The sequence below is a fragment of the Neomonachus schauinslandi genome, chromosome 1 (genome assembly GCF_002201575.2).
Source record: "Neomonachus schauinslandi chromosome 1, ASM220157v2, whole genome shotgun sequence".
Taxonomy (NCBI): domain Eukaryota; kingdom Metazoa; phylum Chordata; class Mammalia; order Carnivora; family Phocidae; genus Neomonachus; species Neomonachus schauinslandi.
Window position 1 is genome coordinate 101,511,401 of NC_058403.1, and position 24,214 is coordinate 101,535,614.

The 24,214-nt window shown below is 35.9% G+C and overlaps 1 protein-coding gene across 1 annotated transcript in view; it reads right to left on the bottom strand.

Moving 5' to 3' along the window:
• The window catches only part of SMC4 (structural maintenance of chromosomes 4), a 38,192-nt gene that overhangs the window by 3,703 nt on the left and 10,275 nt on the right, over positions 1-24,214 (bottom strand). Inside the window, exons 6-18 of the mRNA XM_021702669.1 lie at positions 22,492-22,656; positions 22,116-22,243; positions 18,755-18,895; positions 17,614-17,764; positions 16,217-16,381; positions 14,003-14,236; positions 11,822-12,007; positions 10,429-10,590; positions 7,828-8,053; positions 7,673-7,749; positions 6,688-6,840; positions 5,378-5,504; positions 627-816 (exon numbers count right to left, since the gene is read on the bottom strand). Of these exons, the coding sequence (XP_021558344.1) occupies positions 627-816; positions 5,378-5,504; positions 6,688-6,840; positions 7,673-7,749; positions 7,828-8,053; positions 10,429-10,590; positions 11,822-12,007; positions 14,003-14,236; positions 16,217-16,381; positions 17,614-17,764; positions 18,755-18,895; positions 22,116-22,243; positions 22,492-22,656 (2,105 nt within the window). The remainder of the gene's footprint in view (positions 1-626; positions 817-5,377; positions 5,505-6,687; positions 6,841-7,672; positions 7,750-7,827; positions 8,054-10,428; positions 10,591-11,821; positions 12,008-14,002; positions 14,237-16,216; positions 16,382-17,613; positions 17,765-18,754; positions 18,896-22,115; positions 22,244-22,491; positions 22,657-24,214) is intronic.

Sequence of the window (24,214 nt, forward strand, 5' to 3'; positions counted from 1 at the left end):
TTACTTCTACTTTGACCAGTGTATTTAGGCAATCTTCTGCTCCTAACAAATGGCTTATTAGTGCTTTATCTACCTTTGAGCCAGACCCTAGAGTAACTTAACTAGATAAAATTATAACAAATTCTTAAGATAAAAGAAAGTTATTTACATTTTAACGTTTTATATACACATTTAGCTTTAATTATCTAGAAATACCAATACTCTAAAAATTAATTTAAAAACAAGACCTAATAAAGACAATGGAATAATCCAATTAACTAAAAACTAACTTACCAAGACAATTTTGCCTCTTATTCTCCTAGATGTAGATCTACTTAAATTAATAACCATCTAACTACTCTAAGCCAGAGAAATAAAACAGATTTTTATGTGCACACAAGTGGGTAGTTACGGAACTATACTTTGCCAAGGCATACCTGTTTACCACTTTAAACACACACACAAAAGTGGTCATCATAAATAAATGTTCATAGGTTTCCCTTTACTAGTCCTATTAGATAAAAACATGCCAGAGAGGCTTAATAAGTAACAGCAGAAATGCTTAAAGGACATTAAATTTAAGTATAAACCCCTTTTCCAACAGGGAGGGAAGAGGATGACAGGTTAGGGTAGCATACATACTCTACCTGTCAGCAGTCTTGATTGCTACTTGGGCTTTAGTAATAGCAGAAGCACATTCATCTAATTGCTTATTTATTTTATCAAGTTTGTCTTGTTGGGCCTTGAGTTTATGGTTATTGATTTCTACGATGGTATTGTGTAATCTTTTAACCTCAGCTTCTACTTTTCCAGCTCTCTCAGCCACATTGTCATATTCTGAAATAAAAAAAAACCCCTCAATTTGTGTTTCTAGGTTCACACACAATCACTTACTAGTAAATTTCTTCAGTCATTAACCTGATGTGTGCAAAAGAAATTTTAGACATTTGGGGAAAAGTGTATCTCAAAAAACCCAGAACACCCTATCTCAAAACAAATGGTATTATAACCACACATGGCTAAATTCTCTGGCTTAGCCATAGCATAACCCACTTATTTCTTAATGGCTTCATGCCCTCAGGTTCTTCTCAAAAATCTTTGTAACTTTTTCTTAGGTACTTCCTTGACTATTGGTCTCAATGATTTTTACCCTCAGACTATGTGCCTATTAACTTGCCTGTGGTAAAAAGAAAAACTGGTTATTTTATTCTGCTAACCTAACTTAAAGTTCTCCCTCACATGTTGTAACAAAGTCAGGGAGACAGGATGAACTGGCACTTTTCTCTGTGGCACAGAAAACTAAAAGTTACATTTCCCAGATTCCCTCATACTAGGGTTCAACATAATTTGGGGCCATTCAATTGAAAGAATTCACATAATTTGGAAGGCATACATGATATATCGGACATATTTCTACTGGTAAGCAGTCAGAGAAATTTGCCTTTTATTGGTCGCATTAGAAGTTCTGGTATCCAGTCAAAACCTTTGTGAGTATTGTCAGGCAGCAGCACTAACTTGGACAGTGTGAATTACAGTAGGTGCAATGTGCTCCTGTTGTTGTTAGTTGCAGTGACACCTTCCCAATTTGAAAGAGGACTTTCCAATTGTGTAAGAGGCAGTATAGATCCTTTGATGGTTCTTTAGAATAGCTCTAGAAATTATTCTTCATTGTTCAACCTAAAATTTCCTTTAGTCATCCCGATGATTCTGTCAACAATCCAGTGCTCTCTTAAACACACGCATGCACTATATAAATTCTAATTACACTAGCCAGAGTGGATTCTATTCTTTTTCTTTCTTTTTTTTTTCCCTAAGGGAGAGTGTTCATGTACATGGTGGGGGAAGGCCACAGGGCAGCAGTGGAGCAGTGGCAGAGGGAGAGAGAATCTCAAGCAGGCTCCACGCCCAGCACAGAGCACAGAGCCTGACGCAGGGCTCAATCTCACAACCCTGAGACCATGACCTGAGCCAAAATCAAGAGTTGGATGTTTAACCAACTGAGCCACCCAGGCACCCATCATATATAAATTCTAATCACTATACAATATAGGAAGAATGAAAGCTGACAAAAAGGCAAAGAGTTCAAGCTATTAAGAATACTTAAAGGGGTGCCTGGGTGGCTCAGTGGGTTGAGCCTCTGCCTTTGGCTCAGGTTATGATCCCAGGGTCCTGGGAGAGAGCCCAGCGTTGGGCTCCTTGCTCAGCGGGAAGCCTGCTTCACCCACTCCCTCTGCCCTTTCCTATGCTTGTGCTCTCTCAAATAAATAAATAAAATCTTAAAAAATTAAAAAAAGAATTCTTATATCTAGAAAGGTAAACAGAAACACTGAGCTAACTTATGGAAAAAGTCCCACAAAGCTTCTGTAAGAGGTATATAGGCATTTGGCAGAGGAGGAGGTAGGATTTACTGAGAACAGGATTGGATGAGGACTTAATTTCCCCTCCATTGTCTTTTCTGTCAGGTAGGTTGGAATTGCAACAAATCTCCCAATCTTATAATTTACCATTTCTCCTATGTTTTTGTCCTACAGCACCAAAGAATTCTTTCAGCCCTTCTATATATGTATATTTCTTTTTTAAGAGAGAAAGCAAGCAAGCAAGCAAGTGGAGCGGGGGAGCAGAGGGAGAGGTAGAGAGAGAATCTTGAGCAGGCTCCATGCCCAGCAAGGAGCCTGATCTCATGACCCAGAGATCATGACCTGAGCCAAAATAAAGAGTTGGACGCTTAACTGAATGAGCCACCCAGGTGCCCCTCAGCCCATCTATTGAATTTAATTCCAACAACTCATTTTTTCACATTTCTGAAATCACCACTTGGTTCCTAAAACAAAACAACTTCTTCCCTTTTTTGGTCTTCTGTATCCCCCTTTTATCCTAAGGATATTAAACATACACATTTAAAAGTTCTATATTGCCAACACTAGTAATCCCCACACCCCCAGTACTCTACTGAATGAACTGTTTTGCTTACAGTGTCAATATTCTCTTAATCAAAATTCCATTAGGCTGCCTGCATGCTCTGCTCACTCATGGGATAGAACACCAGCTACTATGGGGGCTGGAACCACAACTTACACTTGGGGGATGGGCCAGAATATCCCTAGAAAGGTTCCAACTTTTAGAACATTTTCTTCCTTGTTTTCAAGTAATCTACCGTGCATTTTTTAAAAAAATATCTATAGTAGCATGTCTATTAGAAGTAGGAGGGAAAAACTGTGATGTATATAATCTGTAAATTTTTTTTTTTTTTTTTTAAGATTTTATTTATTTGACAGGGAGAGACACAGCGAGAGAGGGAACACAAGCAGGGGGAGTAGGAGAGGGAGAAGCAGGCTTCCCGCCGAGCAAAGAGCCCGATGCGGGGCTTGATCCCGGGACCCCGGGACCGTGACCTGAGCCAAAGGCAGACGCCTAACGACTGAGCCACCCAGGCTCTGTAATTTTGAAGTCATTCTATAACCACCTTGCTCCCTTTATTCTCTAGGCATGAAATATTTTTAAGATTTTAAATTAATGTAAAATGGAACATTTAATTTTAAATATATGCTTGCAGAAATGGGTCCTTTAGAGTAAACATTAACACAATCTATGAATACCCAGTATTTCCAGGAGAAGAGCTTATATATATATATATATATTTATATATATATATATATATATGGCTCTTAATAAAGTCAAGGCTTCCTTTTCAAACAAGAATGAAATACAGATTCCTGCAGTCTCTGTGAAAGTGCTGCTAGAAATGGCACAGATATACATTTTTGGCCTCTCAATTTTGACAACTAGGTACCATGAAAGCAGTCACAAAAAATACTGTGGGTATGTGTGGGGAAAGAGGAGCATGGGTTAAGTCAAAGTGTCTGCAATAACAAAATATAGATCCAAAATAAATGCAAGGAAAAAAAAAGTCCTGTCAGATAATGCTACTTCCCTGTACATCACTCTCCAGTGGCTATTTCTCTTGGAGACCTGGCCTGTAAGGCCCTACATTATCTGGATTCTTCCATTATTTTAGCCACTCTGGCTTCCTTGTGTTCCTAGGGACTCCCAGCATACTCCTGCCTCAGGGCCTTTGTACTTACTCCTCCCTCTATGATCTTAGACTGTTTTTTCCAAGTATCACATGGTTAGCATTCACACTTCCGTTGGGTCTCTCTGCTGAAGTATCTCTAGTAGAGGTCCATCTAACCACTTTGTCTGATTCCCATACCCTGCACTGTTAATCCTTGTTTTATTATCACTTAGCACCAACCGGTATAAAATACAATATGTTTAGCTTCCTCATCTGAAGTGTGAGGTCCTTATATAGAGGGACTTCATTTTGTTCATTTTGCTCAATCACCAGCACCTAAAACAAACCTGGCCATAACCAGTAGCAGATGCTACCTGAGTGAATATCTTAATATTAAAAATTCAGACAAAAATGCAGGACCACAAAAGTAAAAAAGTTAATATGGGTAACTGATAAATATTCAATGTGCACAGTGGACGTGTCTACTTAACATCTTTTTACCTCTTTTTCTTTTGGAAGAAAACCGTCATTTTTGGAGCATCTGGACAATCAGTATTTGTCCTCCTGGGCTCACAAAATGAACCATAACAGGGGTCTTTCTTGAGTATGTGACAAAAGGCTTACAGTGTTTGGAGTCACTAGCTAAAATATTTTAAGTCAGGAAGGGGTCTGTCATCATAACCCATTATGCCTTCCTCCTGCAATAAGATGCACATCTATGTTTGATTGAATCCAACATGGAAAGAGAAGCAGGGCTGCTGAAGTACATAATCAGGGGACTTCAATTTCAAAGCCAATTCTGACTATAAGCCTATGAATTCCCTTTCTTGCTTTATGATATTGGTGGAACACTTACATATTTACATGTATACAAGAAGAAAAAGTTCTGGAAAGAAAAACATGTTTTCTAAGTTCTCAAACAAAGACTGTTTTTCTTCATGTGTATACCACTTATTTCCTGTATGCTTTTATTTGATACTGTTTCCTAAATCTATAAAATAACTACTATTTTGAAGGGTAAGGATTGCGCCAAATATATAAAGTATAAAATTAAGAGCATGGGTTCTGGAAATAGATTGCCTTGGTCCTCAATTCCTCTATCACCACATGCTATATGACCTTCAGCAAATTATATAAATCATTCTGTGCTTAAGTTTCCTTATCAGTCAAATGAAGTACTTAATAGTATTTACTTTATAACCTTTTAAGAACGAAATAATAGAAACCATGAAACAGAGCAGTGACTTGCACAGAAGTATGTGACTGCTATTTTTATTCTATAAACTATGTTTAAACATTTCAAACATTAAAAACTTAATTTCTGACAATCTCAAAAAAAAAAAAAAAGGAAAGCAAGCATGTATAAGCATGTATCCTTAAACATACCTGTTTTGAAAACACTAACATTTTCTTCTAGTAATTTCTGCTTTTTTTTGTCAGGGGCTGTAGCAAGTACATTAGCTTCAAGTTCCTTAACTTGGACATTCAAATATTCTTCTTGCTCTGATAAACGCTACAGAAATATTTTAACATAGGTCAATATTTTTACTAATAACATTTGCCTTAAACACTTTGAATGAAATAAAGACACTTAAAATCTTTAAGAAGAAAATACTAACAGGAAAAGGGCAGAAAACATGAACAATTAATATAAAACATGAAAAAGGCCAACAAACACATGAAATTTGTAATTCATCACAAAAACAAGTTAAAATGCCATTTTCTGGTGCAGATTAGCAAATTTACAATATACCGAAGACTACCACCTAGTGTTCAGACTTGGAAAAACAATTACTTGCATATGCTACTAAAAGTAAATGAATCAGAACCATCTTTTTGAGAACAATTTGACATTATGCAATAATGCCTTAAACACTGTACACATAGTGGGTAATAATTTTACAAATCTAACCTAAGTTAATAATTGGATGAGTGTATAAAGATATATCTAAGAAAGATATTTTATTTATTTATTTTAAAAGATTTTAAGTAATCTCTACACCCAACCTGGGGCTTGAACTCACAACTCTGAGATAAAGAGTCTCATGCTCCACTGACTAAGCCAGCCAGGTGCTCCTGACAAGGGTATTTTAAACAGGAATATTCATAACATGGAAAAGCATTTATCAAATTGTGATACAAACAAAATGCTCAAATGCAGCTGCAAACAAAGTAAATTTACACTGGCTTGGAAAGAAACCACGATTTACTAGAAAAGTTAGTATGACTCATTAAAAATCTATGCATATATCCATATCTACCATAAATATAAACACATACACTAAGACTAAGTATTTCTATTAAAAAGTTGAAGCATATACATAAAAATTAAGGGTGATAATCTTGTGGGTATTTTCTGCAAACTGTTTTTTGTTTTTTTAAGTAGTGAGTATGCAATGCTTTTTCATAATTAAGAAGCATTCTACTTTGAAAAGAGAATGAAAATAAAGGCTCACATAGGTGTTAGGGGGAAGACTCCATGGAGTATAAATGGAAACCAAGAACAGCTATGGTTAGAGCAAAATTGCAACAGGGCATTTATCCATTAGTACTCAGGAAAATGAAATCAAGACACAGGACTTCCATTTAGAGACTCACTCTCTTCCTTTATATTCTAAAATTATAAGCAAACAACAAAATGCTTCTGCCAAATGCTACTGAATTCCAACAGTTTTAGCTAATATTGACAAGAGTACCTGGATGCTTGCAGTAAATTTTTCTAGTGTATTCTTCATTTCTCGTTCATTATGCCTTAACTTAACTACTGCTTCTTCCAATTGTACTTTCTGTTCCTGGATTTGCACTGATTTTTGAGAGTCTCTCTCCAACTGCGATTCCATTCTATTTACCTACAAAGAATACCAGTGAAGTAAGTTTACTCCGAGTCATTTCAGATTAGCAGCCAAATCAACCTATGAATGAAGAAAATCAAAATTTCTGATTTTAAAGACTAGAATAAAACCAAAAACCCAGTTACAATTCCCAATCCTAAAGCTTAGGAGATGGTCAAACTAATTTCCGCATCACAGAATCTGAGGCGGAAGATAATTTTAAGTGCCGTATATATTACCTTTTACACCATGAAAATTTTTAAGTGGAAGGATAGCAACTATTTCAAAATATGGGGGGGGGGGCGGGGGAATCAAGGTACATCTCTTTGGAAAAAGTTCGGTATCCAGAACATCAAAGTATATATTTTTAAGGAATAAAAAAGTGCAGTGTTCCAAGAGGATGACAGAACACAGAAGTTTTTTCTAGACATTCTGACATTCTCATATACTTGGGGTCATGTCAAATATTTTGAAATAAAATTTAGAAATTTTCATTAGAAGTCTTTGCTATACTTATTTTGAAACAGAAAAAACAATTACGCACTGCAGCAATAACTGTATGTGAAAAAACATTAAACGTCAAGTAATAAGTGAGTGGTTAAATTATGAAATATCCATGATCCAAATGTAATACTAGAAAGATACATATGTTGAGCATATACTTATGTTTTATTTTTAGAGCCTTAAAGGGTTTTATATTAAAAAAAATTCCCACATCTTATGTCATTTATACAAAGTTCAATCTGTTACCTTTAAATCTGAGTTCACTTAGGCTGAATTTTATAGTATGCATGTTACACATCAATAAGCTTAATAAAAAAGGTCTGACTATAATTTTATATATGCTGACCTCTTCTTCTGAGATTTCAACAACTGATGAACCCATCCTTCCTTTCATTACTTTGCTTCCACCACCAGTCATTGTACCTACAGAACAGAAGTAAGACTTAGTTGTCTCCCCTAACAAGATTAAATAAACTCAATGGCAGGAAAAAAAATGATTACCTGACTGTTCTATGATTTGCCCCTGTAATGTCACCACTCTCCATCTTCTATCTCTTTGATACGCTACTCTTGTGGCTTGATCTAAGTTGTCAGCAACTAAGGTATCCCGTAAAGCAAAGTAAAAAGCTTGACGAATTTTCTCATCTTTTACTTTTACTAAATCAAATAACCGAGGAGTATTTTCAGGAGTTTGAATTTTGGTCATTTTATTCGCCCATACGGTCATCTAAAGTTAAAAAAAAAAAAAAAAAAATCATTTCTTTCAGGTATCATTTATGTAACATACATACATGTGTATCATGTAAGAACATGTATATAAGGTTCTGAATATCTGCATAATTGAGTATTATTTTACTATTATTTTAAAAGACTTACTGTAAAATTCTATTCCCAGATGATATATAAAATCCTAGGGAATACACACACACAAAACCATTAAACCTAATATTTCAGCAAAGCTGTAAGATACAGAATATACAAAAATTATATTTCTATACACCAGTAATGAATAAACTAAAAATGAGATTTAAAAATTCCATTTATAATGTCATATTTAGGACAGAAAACCTCCAAAACAGGAATGTAACAGAAGAAACACAAGAACTGTATAGTAAAGGCTATAAAACATTATGGTATGGATTTAGACCCAAATAAATGGAAGACATCCTCAGTTCGTGGACTGTTAAGGTTTAAAATTATTAAGATGGCAATACCACACAAATTGATCTACAGATTCAATGCAACCTGCATCAAAATCCCAGTTACCTGCGTCCCCCCACCCCCCGCCCTGAAACAGAGCAGCTGATCTTAAAATTCATATGGAAATTACAGGGACTCAGAATAGCCAAAAGAATCTTGATATCAAAGAACAAAATTCAGGTGCCTGGGAGGCTCAGTTAAGCATCTGACTCTGGTATCAGGGTTGTGTGTTCTAGCCCTGTACTGGGCTCCACGCTGGAATTGGAGCCTACTTAAGAAAGAAACAAAGGAACAAAATTAGAGGACTCCTGATTTCAAACCTTTTTACAAAACTACAGTAATTAAGACAGTGTGTACTAATGCAAGGATAGACCTACAGATAAATGAAGAGTCCAGAAATAAACCCTTACATTTATGGTCAATTGACTGACAAGGATGCCAAGTAAATTCAATGGGGAAAAAATAGTCTTTTCAACAAATGGTGCTGGAACAACTGGACATCCACATTCAAGAGTAGAATTAGACCCTTTACTGTATTATAAAATTAACATGGATTAAAAACCTAAATGTAAAAACTTTACATTGGATTATGTAGTTTCTTAGATATGACAGATAAAACATACACCAAATTAAAAAAAAATTAGGCTTTATCAAAATTTAAAAAATTGTGCTTCAGAGGAAACCATCAAGAAAGGGAAGACAACCCACAGAATGGGAGAAAACATTTGCAAATTATATATCTGACAAGAGATTTGCACCCAAAATACATAAAACAAAACTCTTACAACTAAGACAAATAAACCAATGAAGGAATGGGTAAGGGATTTGAATAGTTCTCCAAAGAAGATAAACAAATGGCCAATAAGCACATGAAAAAATATTCAACATTAGTAATCAGGAAATGCAAATCAAAACCACGAAAGGGGCGCATGGGTGGCACAGTCAGTTAAGTGTTCAATTATTGATCTCAGCTCAGGTTTTGATCTCAGGGTTGAGAGTTCAAGCCCCATGTTTGGGCTTCACACAGGGCGTGGAGACTATTAAACTGGAAGCTTTATAAATTATGGGTAGGACATGGTGTAGCAACAGTGGGAAAGTTTGTCAGTTCCTCAAAAAGTCCAACAGTTAACAGGTGACCCAGTAATTCTAATCCTAGGTATTAACGAGAAAGCTGAAAACATGCGTATGCACAAAAATCTGCATATCAATGTTCAAAGCAGCATTACCCATATAGCCAAAACATGGAAACACCACAAATGTTCATCACTGATGAATGGATAAACAAAATGTGGTACATCCACACAATGGAACAGCTTGGCAATAAAAAGGAATGAACTGATGATATATGCTACAACATGGATAAATTTTGAAAATCTAAGCCACACACAAAAACCTATATATTGAATGATTCCATTTATACAAAATGTCCAGAACAAGTAAATAAAAAAGTAGATTGTAAGTTGTGGGGGGTGGGAGATAGGTAGTAACTGTGAATGAGTAGATTTCTTTTTGGGGTGATGAAAATATTCTGTAATTAGTGGTTATGGTTTAACAACCTTATAAATATACTAAAACCCATTGACCTTGATACTTCAAAATGGCATATTTTATTTTTTGTGACTTCTATCTACATAAAGGTTTTTGGTTTTGTTTTTTTAAAAGTAGTTACTGATGATGGGAAAAATATAACTACCAGTCACTCTAATATTGGAATGTATATTCCTTTAGGGGAGGTATTATAAGGTTTTTTCCTACAACTATATGACGTCAGGACCTAAAAATAATCCTCAAAACATATCAGGTGTTCACTAAATAACTATAAAGAAAAAAACTAGTGTTCAAAATAAAAAAGCAATTTGCACTTTAAAATTAAATTACAGGTAGCTTATTATGAATACCCACCTTATCCAAACCTATGAAGGTTGCAACTCCAATATTTTGTCGTTTAAGGAAGTTCACACAATCTTGAGCTGTATCAATAGAATCAACAACAATGTAGTCTAATGCATGACAACAGGATGAAATAGCAACATCATATTTTTCATCAATTGCTCCTAAATCCCCCTAATAATTAAGAGGAAGGGAAAAAAAAAATCAATGCATATAATCAGTAAGAAATTAGGCACAGGATCATTTCATTACAATTTCTACAGATTTGTTACTTTTACTTGAAAAACTATACTTATGCATGGTTTAAAAAATACAAAAAGGGTACACAATGAAAAATATGTGTTCCTCTCACTCAACCTTCCCCTTCTGCAGAGGCAATCACAAGTAGTTTTTAAACATACCTTTAAAAAAAATTTATAGATATGCAGAATTTGAATTAATGAGCACAAAATGAAAGAACTGTTTGTTGCATGAAAACACGTGATTTTAAAATCTTTCAACCGTAAAAGTACTATGGCTTAAGCAAAATAAATTCTAGAATAATAAAATTTTTAATTATTGAAAGCCAGCTAGGATTATATAGGTCCTGATGAAACACATTTGCCTACTTCTCTATTAGCCATGAAGCAGCATCCACAGACTAACTTTATTTTTCCATGAGAGCAAAAGAATAGAATCACATTATCTCCCAAGAAAATAAGGTGGAAGTCACCTGACGTGAAGACATGGAAGAAACTATGCTGGGTAATTTTCATTTGCCTTTACAAATCATTCTTTTTCTGCTTCCTTCTCTGGAAGGCTGACTAAGTAACTACACTAACTGGCCCCCTTGGTTCTTTAGCTTTAGAGAATGTGAGGTATCAATCAGCTAGGGATGGCACGGTAGAGATGAATGGGGCTGAAATATTTTCCCCATTTCCTTCTGGCCAGCTTCTAGCCATGGCTACAGTTCCCTTCCCTCTTCAAGTTCAGGGGCACTAACGGTCTCCAGTACTGCTAGTCTTGGGTTTCTATATTATCCCTTGTTGATTTCCCTACATTCTAGCCACAACCTTCAATATAATGGTATAAAACACAGAATTTATCAAATTCTTATTTTTTTAAAAAAGAATAAAGTGGTTTTGTTAGTTTTCCTTATCACAATGTTAGTTTTTTTCTTGGTACGAAAATGATAGTTATCTGAAACTACAAAAGAAAAAACTTCCTTTTAATATGAGATAACCCATACCACAAAGAATTTTATCATGCTTGAAGAGCAAAGTGTTTAAAAATCAATGTCTTTTAAAACTAAATGTTATTTCATGTACAATAACTTAGTATTACAGTTCTTTAAGTCAAAGGAAGAAAATTATTTACAATATCTTTCTTAAAAATATATAGTCATTTCCAAATAAATCTACTTTACCAATCTTCCATATATTCCTGGAATCCTGCCAGATTTTTTTTCTTGAATTATTGCATCAAGGACTTTCCCCCTACTTCGATTCATTGCTAAGGAACTCTTTGCTTCCTCAACTTTTTGGAAAAGATCACGAACCAAACTTTTTAATTTTATTTCTTCTTGTGTAAGTTTTTGAAGTTCTTTTTCTTTCTAAAAGTGTAAAGTGAAGAAAATGAATCCCAGAAGCATATATCCAACCATAGCATAGAATCAGTTGCAATGCCTCATAAAAAAAGGAAAGACCAATAATAAATACTTGAACCAGAACTAAACTTCCATCTTGCAACCATTGAGACTGGGTTTGAAATATGGATGAGTTTTCCGATTTTAAAGGAACATAAATTATTTGGGTCAATAATAAGGAACATAAGTGCAATATGGTTCTAGTAGCATACTGATTTGATAGAGTAAGTTGAGCTATGGCTGCGGAAATCCCAGTTTGGCACCACATAGTTATGCATAAGTGTGTCTTAATTCTTTCTTTAACATTTTTTTAAAAAAGATTTTATTTGAGAGTGAGAACGAGAGGGGGGAGGGTCAGAGGGAGAAGCAGACTCCCCGCTGAGCAGAGAGACTGATGTGGGACTCATTCCTGGGACTCCACGATCATGACCTGAGCTGAAGGCAGACGCTTGACTGAGCCACCCAGGTGCCCCAGTGTATCTTAATTCTTAATGTCCACATTAATCAAAAATGGACCTTTGTACAGGACCCAGAATATGGGTTACTGGGCAGGACTATGGTTATATTGTGCTTTGCATTCTAAATAATTAAAGATACTTATATTATTATATATGTATTTTTTTTAAAACCATAGCTTTTTAAAAAAGATTATTTTAGAGAGAGAGAACATGTGCCCATGGGGAGGGGGGCGGGACAGAAGGCAAGAATCTTTAAGGAGACTCCCTGCTGAGTGTGGATCTCCCCCTTCTACTTGGGGCTCCATCCCGTCATCCATGAGATCACAACCAAACTGAAACCAAGAGTTGGATGCTCAACTGACTGAGCCACCCATGCACCCCCAAAATGCACAGCTTTGAAATGAAAGAGAACATGGTAAATGAATAGTATTACTGCTATACAAAAATGTCAGGCTGTCAACAAGAGAAACCATACACATGTACACAAAACCCCAAACTCAGTTTCTCAATCTCTTAAGTTACAGCAGCCACTTTTTTTCTGACATTCTCCCTATCTCCTGGCTTTAAATTATTACCTCTATTACCAGTCACAGTATCAAGTAAAAGCTCAAGTTATAAATATAATTTATCCCCAAATAAACTGAATCACCAGCAAGATAGAAGTAGCCACTAGATATAATTTAAGTTTACATTTAAATTCTAATTGGCCGGGGCGCCTGGGTGGCTCAGTCGTTAAGCGTCTGCCTTTGGCATTGAGCCCGAGCCCCGCATTGGGCTCCCTGCTCAGCGGGAGGCCTGCTTCTCCCTCTCCCACCCCCACCCCCGGCTTGTGTTCCCTCTCTTGCATTCTGTCAAATAAATAAAAAAAATCTTAAAAATAAATAAATTCTAATTGGTCATGAAATTCCCTGATGACCAAATAGTGTACATTTTCTCTTCAAACAGCATTTTCTATTGCCATCTTACCCAATGAGGCTCTGGAGATTAAAGTTGTGAAATTCCTGAGAGACCTAATTCACTCAAGGATAAGGAAGGGAATGCCTAATGAGCTAAGGTAGCTATCTTGATTAGTTTAAAACAGTATGCAGTCCCAACAACAAAAAAACTATATCCTTAAGTTCAAAACCAGAAAAAATATACTAAGATAGATGGTATGTATATTCATTCTTACAGATATATTTAGGTTTTTCATTTACCCCTGCATACACTGTCTACATTTAGATTTAGGGAAACACAAACTTTCTTTGTTTAAATTATTTCTGTGGGAAATAATGGTGGCAGTAGCAGTGTTATTTACTGTTTGACACTTCTGGGGAGAATATAGTTCCTTGATAGTCTCAATTCATACTGAATACTGAAATACTAACTCCAGTCTTTTGGGGAAGATTACACTAAATGAAAAAGGTAAATCTATCAGTCACTTCAGATGTTTAAATTAGAAAAAATATATATAAATATATAAATTGATAACAAGGGTTGATGAAATACAGAAGCAACAATTTACCTCCTTTAATTCCAGTTCAGATTGAGGGAGTTTTGCTTCTATTTCTCTGATTGCAGCTTTCCTCTCTTTGAGAGTCTCAGAAGCTGCAATTAGAGCTTCCTTGGCCTTACTTAATTGAGACACCGCAGTATTATGACGACTGAGATAGATATCAAGTTCTGATTGGGCTACATCCATCTTTGAACGTGCTTCATTTACCAATTTGCTGAAACCCATAAGTTCTTTCTCTCGACTCTGTTAAAATATAATGGACTCCATTAAATCTGAAATACATTTTCAAACCTAAGCTGAAATGGAAACCATACATGTTGAATTCAGCTTTAGAGATTCTACAAACATAATACATAAAAATAATTCTTACAATTTGAACTGGACTAGTAGTTTTTGCCTAGTTGCCAATGTTCACTCACAACACATAAAGTCTCTTCCCAACTAATTTCACAAGAGCTTAATGAACTAGATATAAATATGCTCATTTTGGAGATTAAAACAACAATAAGAGTGGTTCAAAGAAGAAAAACTTGAGTCTAAACTCTAGATCCCTGGTCTTTCTACATTACTTTACCTGATGGTAAGGTATAAGGACTATTCAGCAGTTTCCTCAAGTATATTTATGTTGAGAATCTTTGTAAATTTTAGAGGTAAGTCCAGGTAATCCTCAACACTAGTTATTTTTTGACAAGTGAGCAGAAAATATGGGCTACTATAACTGACTGTGTAGAAAGGATCTATATATTAGAATAATGGCATATGAAAGGCCCTTACAAAAGCTCAATCCTTTCCTTTCACACATAAGGGAATAGGCCCAGGACCAGGGTTATGTGCAAAGTCATCAGATCATCAGTTTAAATGTTTGATGGTGAAAATCATGAACACTAACATACACACACACTGCTCCTGATGTTCTAGGCCTATTCTGAATGTATGAATTCTTTAACATAACAATCTCATGAGGTAAGTACCATCATCATGCTCATTTTGAGGAAAATGAGGTCAGTTTTAATAACCTGCTCCAAGTCATGCAATCACTCTTAAGTGGTAGAACCTCTGTTTTCAGCTACTATATTATGTTGAGGAATGAAGACACTTGGATGTATGTCCTGGCTTTGTCATTAACTCAGGGTGCCAAGACACATAGAAATAGTCAGTATGCATTAGATGAGCAAATGTGAAGATCTGTATCCATAAAGTATTATATCATGAAAGCTATTGCATTATCTACTGCCATTTTATCACATGGGCATCCTACTTGTAAAGTTTTGTAGTGCGGCATTAGAACGTGCCTTTGTTCCAAAAGAGAATCTGCTAAATCTGTAACTTAAAACAAAAAACCCACAAAACCCAAGAAAACTTTACTGAGGTATACAAAGTTTGTACAGAAGTCTGTAACTTATGTACGTAAGCCTCACATAATTTACTTATATAAGTCAATTCAACTCAATTACTATTATAATTTTTACTCAATAACCTCAGTTTTGTCAAAGGCTGTGGTGAATATAAACAAGGATAGATAAGCTTTGTGCTTTATACTCTTGTTGGGCAGGTAAGACTGAACGGTAAGGTATAAGGACTATTGAGATATGACCACCTCACACTCTCGTTTTATTAGTGAAGTGCTAAAGTAGCTAAAGTTCATTATTTCTAGGCACTTTACGTAAAAATATGTACATTTTATTTTCACGAAGATTCACAAGATGTTAATATTTTCTTCCATTTTGAGAGGAGGACTTGGAGACATAACAACCCATGCAAGATCAGAGGTAATAAATGATTGATGTAGGATTTCAACTGAGAACTAACTCAAGAGCCATGGTTTTAAACTACTATACAAGTGCTACAGGAGAAAAGAAAGGTAGGTATCAACCTGTGGTTAGTGTGGTTCCATGATTTCATAGGTGTCAACCAATTAAATTATTTTCTTGGTAACTTAAAAGGAGACGAAAAAGACTATTTGATGAAATCAACAGACTTAAAGAATGACATATAACAAAGTATTTGACATGATACATTTCTTGCCATCACCATAAATTCTCATTAACTTTTTTAAAATGGGAAAGTAGAAAACAAAAAGGGGAAAGAGTCTAGGCTGTTTTTAGGAACATTAGATATCAGAAGTCCAAAATTCTTCCAGCAGTTCAGTTTTTACTATTACGCAAAAACATTAAGTTAAAAAAAAAGTCACCAAAATAAACACCAACTGATAAAGAATCTTACTTCTTTTTCTTTCTGAAGACCTTGTGTTTCCTGTTTAAGGCTATCCATAACTTCTTTTAATTTTTCTTCTTCTTTCTCTTTTTCCTTCTCAAGGGCACTGTTTCGAGTTGTTGTTTCAGTTATGATCTTCTCACTCTTGGCAGGTATACTTTTAAATTCTTCAACCTAAGATTGTAAAATAAATTTACAGGAGCATATGCCTTGAGACTATCTAGTATCATCAATATTTGATTTATTTAAAACCGTTTCTCAGCATCCTCCTAAGTATCTGTGGTTTCCTTTGTAAATCAGACTTGAATTAGCCGGCTTTAGCAAATACTTTAACCATTTACTGCATTTCTTTGCTTTCAGTTTAGTAGAAAAGTTAATTCTATGAATTCCTCATTTGTTAAGGAAGAAAATCCTCCCTAGCTGGCCATCAGGTCTTTCTTCCTTCTGCTCCATTTTCAGGCTGTAATTACCCTTCTTCACCAATTAATACACTCTGACTACATGGAATTTCCCAGACTGTCCTTCACGGAATATTGTAACTTACCGCAGATTACTTTTATAACCCCTGGCCTCCCTGAAATCCTAAAATCTTTCATGTTACCCTTCCAAAGTCACTATGTAGGACTAGTACCTTATTCCATTAATACCTTTTGGTAATAAGCACTTATTGACATTTGATGCCTAAAAGCTAATACTTCTGTAAGTTATAATTGCCCTAGTCTGTCCAATTTAAGGGTTACTCTCATATCCATGTTATTTTGTTTATCCTGATTACCTAGTAGCAGAGTTCAATATTTCCCAAAATGACGACCCTCAAACACTGATTCACACAAGATTTATTCCCATACTGAGCAGAAAGTATTTTGTAAACAAATGCATTTGGAAAAATACAATGAAGGACTCCCAATTCATTATCAGGGACTCCTAGGAAATTAGGCATTCTGGTCTGAACTTGTTTTTAAAGTCTCAGAATAGCTAATCAACTCCTTGTGAATTCTGAGCTTTCCCTTCCCTCCTTTCCAAGAGGGAACTCCTACTCTGATACTCTTTACTTGATTTTTGTAGGAGGCAGGTAATATTTTTAAAAGTTCAAAATACATAACCAAAAACATCTCTTTAAACCATTACCCTAAGAAAAAGAAAACTATTTTGTTGATCAAATAGAATTGCTAATTTGGTAAATATTTCCCTAATAATGTATGTCACAGAAAAATAAGCTCTAAAACTCAAGGCCAATGAATGCCAATATTTACCTTTGGAGAAAAAAAAAAAAATCACATTCAGAGATAAATGCTGAAACACTTAATATTCAGAATACTAACCCATTTTCTTAAAAATAAGGGACTGGCACATCCATGAAAAATAATGAAAATTAGATCTAATATTCAGATTCTTTTAAAACCTACCTTTTCTTTATCTTTTTGAAGTTGTTTCTCCAGTTTTTTGGCTTTACTTGAAGCATGTTTTAATTTTTCCCGAACTTGAACATCTTCCAAATCTAGCTGTGTAAATTTTGCTTTATTTTCCTCAATAAATTTTGTAATTTTATTCAGTTTCCTAGCAAATAAAGAGAATTATGTCACTATTTTGGATATTCATTTAAAGCCATGTTTTATGCTCTGCCTAGGACACTGCTGTTGTAAACGTGACCAAACTCTTACAAGGAGGTGGAAGATCCTACAGCTATCCATTTTCAAACTGATCTGCACCTCCCACTAAATTTGAGGGAGCCATTAAGATGTGATTATGAGAGTTGTTTTGCCCTTCTAAGCTAGATAGGAAATACTACATTTTTGAGTGACTATAATGTCAGGGTATAGCGAGAGTTTACCATAAACTTAAGTAAAACTCATTTTAAAGAAAAAAAAAAAAATCACATAGGTAAGAGATATTGGTGTCACTGAATACTGACAGAGAAAGATCATGGTAAGACTTAAAAAAAAAAAAAAGCCTATCTAGAGTAAATGATGACCTACTTTTACCTCAATTAGATTTGTGGACTGTTTATTTTTAAGACAACTAACCTGTCAGGTTAAATGCTTATTTTTGATGTGATGTTTTGTGTTATTGAGTTCTGCCGCTAGGGGGAAGCATCCTCTGCTATTTTAAGACCAGTGTTGGACATTCGATTTATAATAATCGACTGGATACAGGGCAATTAATTTATTTCCTGTTTGGAAAGGGAAACCATTTTATATGCTGGCAAAAGCATTACACTTACGTGCTGGCAGTAAGTTTATATATAAACACACACACACACATAAAAACATGAACTCATGGGGCGCCTGGGTGGCTCAGTCTTTAAGCGTCTGCCTTCGGCTCAGGTCATGATCCCAGGGTCCTGGGATCGAGCCCCGCATCGGGCTCCCTGCTCAGCAGGAAGCCTGCTTCTCCCTCTCCCACTCCTCCCCCTGCTTGTGTTCCCTCTCTCGCTGTGTCTCTCTCTAATAAATAAATAAAATCTTTAAAAAAACAAAAACAAAACAAAACAAAACAAAAACATGAACTCAACCCAAACACTTCTAATACTTTCCAAAAGATTATTACTTCTCTACATCCTTTACAGCTTTATTCTTAGCTTTCATTTCACTTGACAGTATACTGCTCTTCTCATTAATTTCTTTGGTATCTTCATGAATTTTTTCCTTTTGAGTTTCCATTTCAGCAATTCGTTTCTGCAGATCATAACTGGAAAAAAAAAATCAGAGATTTTTTTATACATAACCCACCTCCCAACTAAAAGGATACTTAAAAGTCAACTTCGAAGACTTCAGGGAAAGGTAGAAGAGTAGGAAGATCCTAAGTTCACCTCATCCTAAGGCTACAACTAGGTAACACCCACATAAGTGTAAACCCAGAAAATGATGAAGACTGGCAGAACAGAACACTTTCCAGAGCTACATGTAAAGAAGAGGCCAGCCACGTTGAAGATGCAGTAGGAAAGGCGGAGACGTGGTTGGGACTAAAGGGACTCATGGGACTGTCCTTGGGAGGGGTGCCGTAAGCATGGAAAAGGGAGAGTAACAGACCCTCACATCAAGAATCCCAGGCATGGGGAAGAGGAATCCCCATAACATTTGGCTTTGAGAAGTAGGGGGGGGGCCTAATTTGGAGAGTTCTGATAATCTGTGGGGTGTCACACCTGGGACTTTTTAAAAAAATCAGCAGGCAGAGAGGGGAGGGTAAGAGGACACGGAGATCTGACCCTTAAAGAGACAGCACAACAAAAAGCCACAAGGAGATAGAGCATAGAAGCAGCAGTTTGAAAAACTGGGGTTTATGTGATGAAAAACTGGGGTTTATGTGAAAGAAATTTATTTACTAATCTCAGAGCATGTGCTAGAGGGGCAGACACCTTTAGGAGATTCTTCCAGGAACAAAGGAGCTGGCAGGAGCCATCCCTCCTCTATCTCCCAGCCTAGATACAGGGACACCTGCGTGAACCACTGCAATGCCAAGACTCTCCACCTATCTTGCTAAGAGCTTGCCCCATACCCCCATTCTCTTGCAGTCCTGACCCCTCCAATATGCCCTTGGCCAGAGCCCATCCAAAGTGGTGCCACAAGCCAACAGCAAGCAGCACAGACAGGAGCTAGCACTGCTCCAAAGTGACACCTGCCCTGGGGAGAGGGGAAGATAACCACACATACCAGTCTGACTAAACCCCAGCAGTGGGCTGAGAGCAGACATCTGGTCTGGCTGCAGGCCCTGCCTACCAACGAAAGCTCAACAGATAACAGGGAAAGTGTCCTGCAGTTCAGTGCTATTGCATCTCTGGCAAATTCCTGGTCTAATTCAACTCAAGCCCAAAGTGGCCCCAGATTGACGCACTAACAACACAGGGAACAAACCTTGCCCAAAAGGCAGAGAGAACCATTGCAGACAACTGGACTGAAGGCAAATGCGGCTTAGCCACATCAGTGGGGCACATGCAACACATATAACAGACATCCCTGCGGTGTCAAGTTCTGGTGAACAGGGGACATTGCATTGCAGGACACTACAGGACCTCTTCTTCATAAAGTCACTACTTTCAAGAGCAGGAGGCATAGCTGAATTTCCTAACACATAGAAAAACAGAGTTGGACAAAATAAGAAAAGACAGGAATTACGTCCCAAATTAAAGAACAGGACAAAAATTGCAAGAGAGCTAACAAAACAGAGATAAGCAATATGCCTGATAGATAAAGTAATGGTCATAAAGATCCTAACTGGACTTGAGAAAAAGAGCAGAGGATCTCACTGAGACACTCAACAAAGAAACAAAAAACACCAACCAGAGATGCAGAACTCAACAACTCAAATTAAAAATATACTACAAGGAATAAATAGAACAGAAGAAACAGAAAAATGGATCAGTGACCTGGAGGACAGAGTAATAGAAAGCAATCAAGCTGAAAAGGAGAAAAAAATTATAAAAAATGGAGAGGGAACTCAGCAACACCATCAAGTGTAATAACATTAGCATTACAGGGATCTCAGAAGAAAGAGAAATGGGGGGAAGAAATTTTATTTGAAGAAATAATGCTGAAAACTTCCCAAATCTGGGGAAGGAAACGGAAAAAGAAAATTACCATATGATCCAGTTATTCCACTATATCCAAAGTATATAAAAACACTAATTTGAAAAGATATATCCACCCCTATGTTTATTGTAACATTATTTACAACAGCCAAACTATGGAAATAGCCCAAGTATCGATCAAAAGATGAACGGATAAAGATGTGGTATGGGACACCGGGTGGCTCAGTTGGTTAAACGTATGCCTTGGGCTCAGGCCATGATCCCAAGGTCCTGGGATTGAGCCTGGCGTTGCGCTCCCTGCTGGGGGTCCGGGGGGTGGTGGTGGGGGGAGGAGTCTGCTTCTCCCTCTCCCCGTGCATGCTCTCTCCCAAACTCTTAAAAAAAAAAAAAATGTGGTATATACACACACAATGGAATATTACTCAGCCATAAGAATGAAATCTTGCCATTTGTAACAACACGGATGGATCCAGAGAATACAATATTAAGTGAAGTAAGTTAGAGAAAGACAAACACCATGATTTCACGAATATGTGGAATTTAAGAAATAAAGGAACAAAGAAAGACAAACCAAGATTCTTTTTTTTAAGATTTTTTTTTTATTTGACAGAGACACAGCGAGTGAGGGAACACAAGTAGGGCAAGTGGGAGAGGGAGAGGCAGGCTTACACAAGTAGGGGGAGTGGAAGAGGGAGAAGCAGGCTTCCCGCGGAGCAGGGAGTCCTATATGGGGCTCCATCCCAGGACCCTGGGATCATGACCTGAGCTGAAGGCAGACGCTTAACGACTGAGCCACCCAGGTGCCCCCCCCTTTTTAAAGATTTTTTTTTTAAAGAGATTCTTAACTACAGAGAACAAACTGATGATTATCCAGAGGGAAGATGGGTGATGGGATGGGCCAAAGAGGTGAAGGGGATTAGAAGTATACTTATGAGTACGGAATATAAAATTGCTGAATCACTACAGTGTATACCTGAAACTAATATATAATAAGTTAATTATATTAGAATTAAAATGAAATAAAAACAATCAACTTTAATAATATGGTAAAAAACCCTAATTTAATGAATTCATTACATAAAATAGTTTTTAGATTTTTTTTCTACTTCAGTCTTTATTTTTCTCTAATATAGGAAAGACAGGGCTTAATGTCAGAAATAAAAACTAAGGGGGCGCCTGGGTGGCTCCGTTGTTAAGCATCTGCCTTTGGCTCAGGTCATGATCCTAGGGTCCTGGGATCAAGCCCCACACTGGGCTCCCTGCTCAGCAGGAGGCCTGCTTCTCCCTCTTCCACTCCCCCTGCTTGTATTCCTTCTCTCGCTGTGTCCGCCAAATAAATAAAATCTTTAAAAAAAATAAAAACTGATACATTAATGTACTTACATGTAATATTGACAGACATGATTTTTTTTTCTAAATATTTCATTTTCCAAGGTAAGAAATTCAATGGCTATGTTTTTCTCTCCTTCTAAGGCGTCCTTTTCCTTTTCCACCAGCTTAACTCTGTTTAACTACAAAAATTTAAAGTGTACAGATTACTCAAATATACTTTATATGTATAGCTTCAATTTCAAATATACCCACATTAGACAAAAACATCATTAATAAAACACTGTTCATTTAAATGTCAATAAGAAATATAAAATTCAATCTAAAATAGTAAAGATTTCTTTAATAATTCCAACTTTAGTATTTGACTCAGCAGAATTTGTTCAATAAACAAAAGTCTGACTTGCAATAGAGTCTATAGAAGATTCACCTTCTCTCCTCTGTGTTCATTTAATATTTCAACTCTCCGACACAAGATTTTAATAGGCTCATTTAGCCGTCCGCAACCAATGATATCTTCTAAATATTCAAGCATACCCTCATCATGTTCAGTCTGGCCTTTTGGTTTCATCATAGCAATTTGTTCAACTTCACCCTTAAAAAAAAAAAGTTGTATTACACACTTATTGTGTATGTTTAGCCATATCGATCTTAATTAAGAATTAGAAACAAACCCAACAGTAACCAACAACTAAATGAAGTCAATCAGTAGTTTAATGAGATTTAATAAGATACAAATAAAAATGTTTTCTCCACTGGTGTTGAGTTTTCATTTTCATAGGTGGTAAGAAATATGTATTTATACTCCCTTACATAAACGCTTACAAAAATTACAACATAATCACATACACATATTAGAGCCAAAGAAAGATTCCCAATTTAAAAAGTTCATTCAATATAAAAAAAATAAAAGTATTAACTTTTCTATGCAGCAAAACTCAGCAAGGAATTTGCATAATCTACAATTACTTTGGCAATATTATCAATTGTTAATAACATAATTAGAGTTCCTGTTCTGAAACAATGAATTTTCAAAAAGATCCTTCATCGCTCAACTGTAGTAGGAATCCTGTCCCAAGATGGTGTATTATTTAACTTTCTCTATAAACCTGGTGTTCTGAGTTCCTCAACAAGTGCTAGACTTTATAAGGACAACTCAAAACTCAATGTCCTAACTTTCTTAAAATCAAGACCATTAAATAAAAAAGGAAATTACCTATTTCTTATTCTTATTACAAGATAGCCAACTGACTGAAAACTAAAGGTCATGGTACATATGAACTTGGAAAACTTTTATTTGCAATCATTAATATAACAGCTTTGAAGTGTAATTAAAATTCTTAGATTAACATTATTTGTACTTATGTAATTTAATTACAAAGAGAAAAAAAAGAAGAAAAATGCACAATCAGTAACCTTCAAGGCTGACTGCCAGGCAGCCATTTAGTTTCATGGTGGAGAAAATTTTGTCTGAACATGCTCAGGCAAAATGCTGCTGCTTTCCTTCACAGGAGTAGCCTGCTTGTGCTCTTACAACAGAAGAAAAGGAACAGGCAAGTAGAAAAAATACATAATATGCCTTTATTTCAGCAAAATAGCAAGGGTGAAAAAAAAAATCAAGAAAAAATACACACAAAAAGCATATCACTTCCTCAATTTAAATATTCTAAATATTTATGAATAAACCTCAAAAATCTGGGTTAAATCTTGCTAATGTAATGACAGTCATATTTACTAAGAGCTCCCACATTAATATAAGTAAAAAACAAACAAACAAACAAAAAACTTGGGGCACTTGGCTGGCTCAGTCGGTAGAGCATGCCACTCAATCTCAGGGTTGTGAGTTCAAGCCCCACATTGGGCATGTAGCCTACTTAAAAACAAAAAAACCAAAAGCAAAAAACAAACACAAACAACAAACACCAACCCCCCCCAGACTTAAAAACAGCTCATTTTAAATCTAATCACTGAAAAGCATAACTTTTAATATTTTTTTACGCTATCACCCTTCTGTAGTTAACACAACAGAACATGATTATCAAATACAAAGTAAAATGTTATCCAAAGAGCTTATTTTTATTTCTCTGTAACCTTCAGTATGTATAAATTAGTGTTTTAACTTAGTGTTTACACTAAAATATGTAGATATTTAC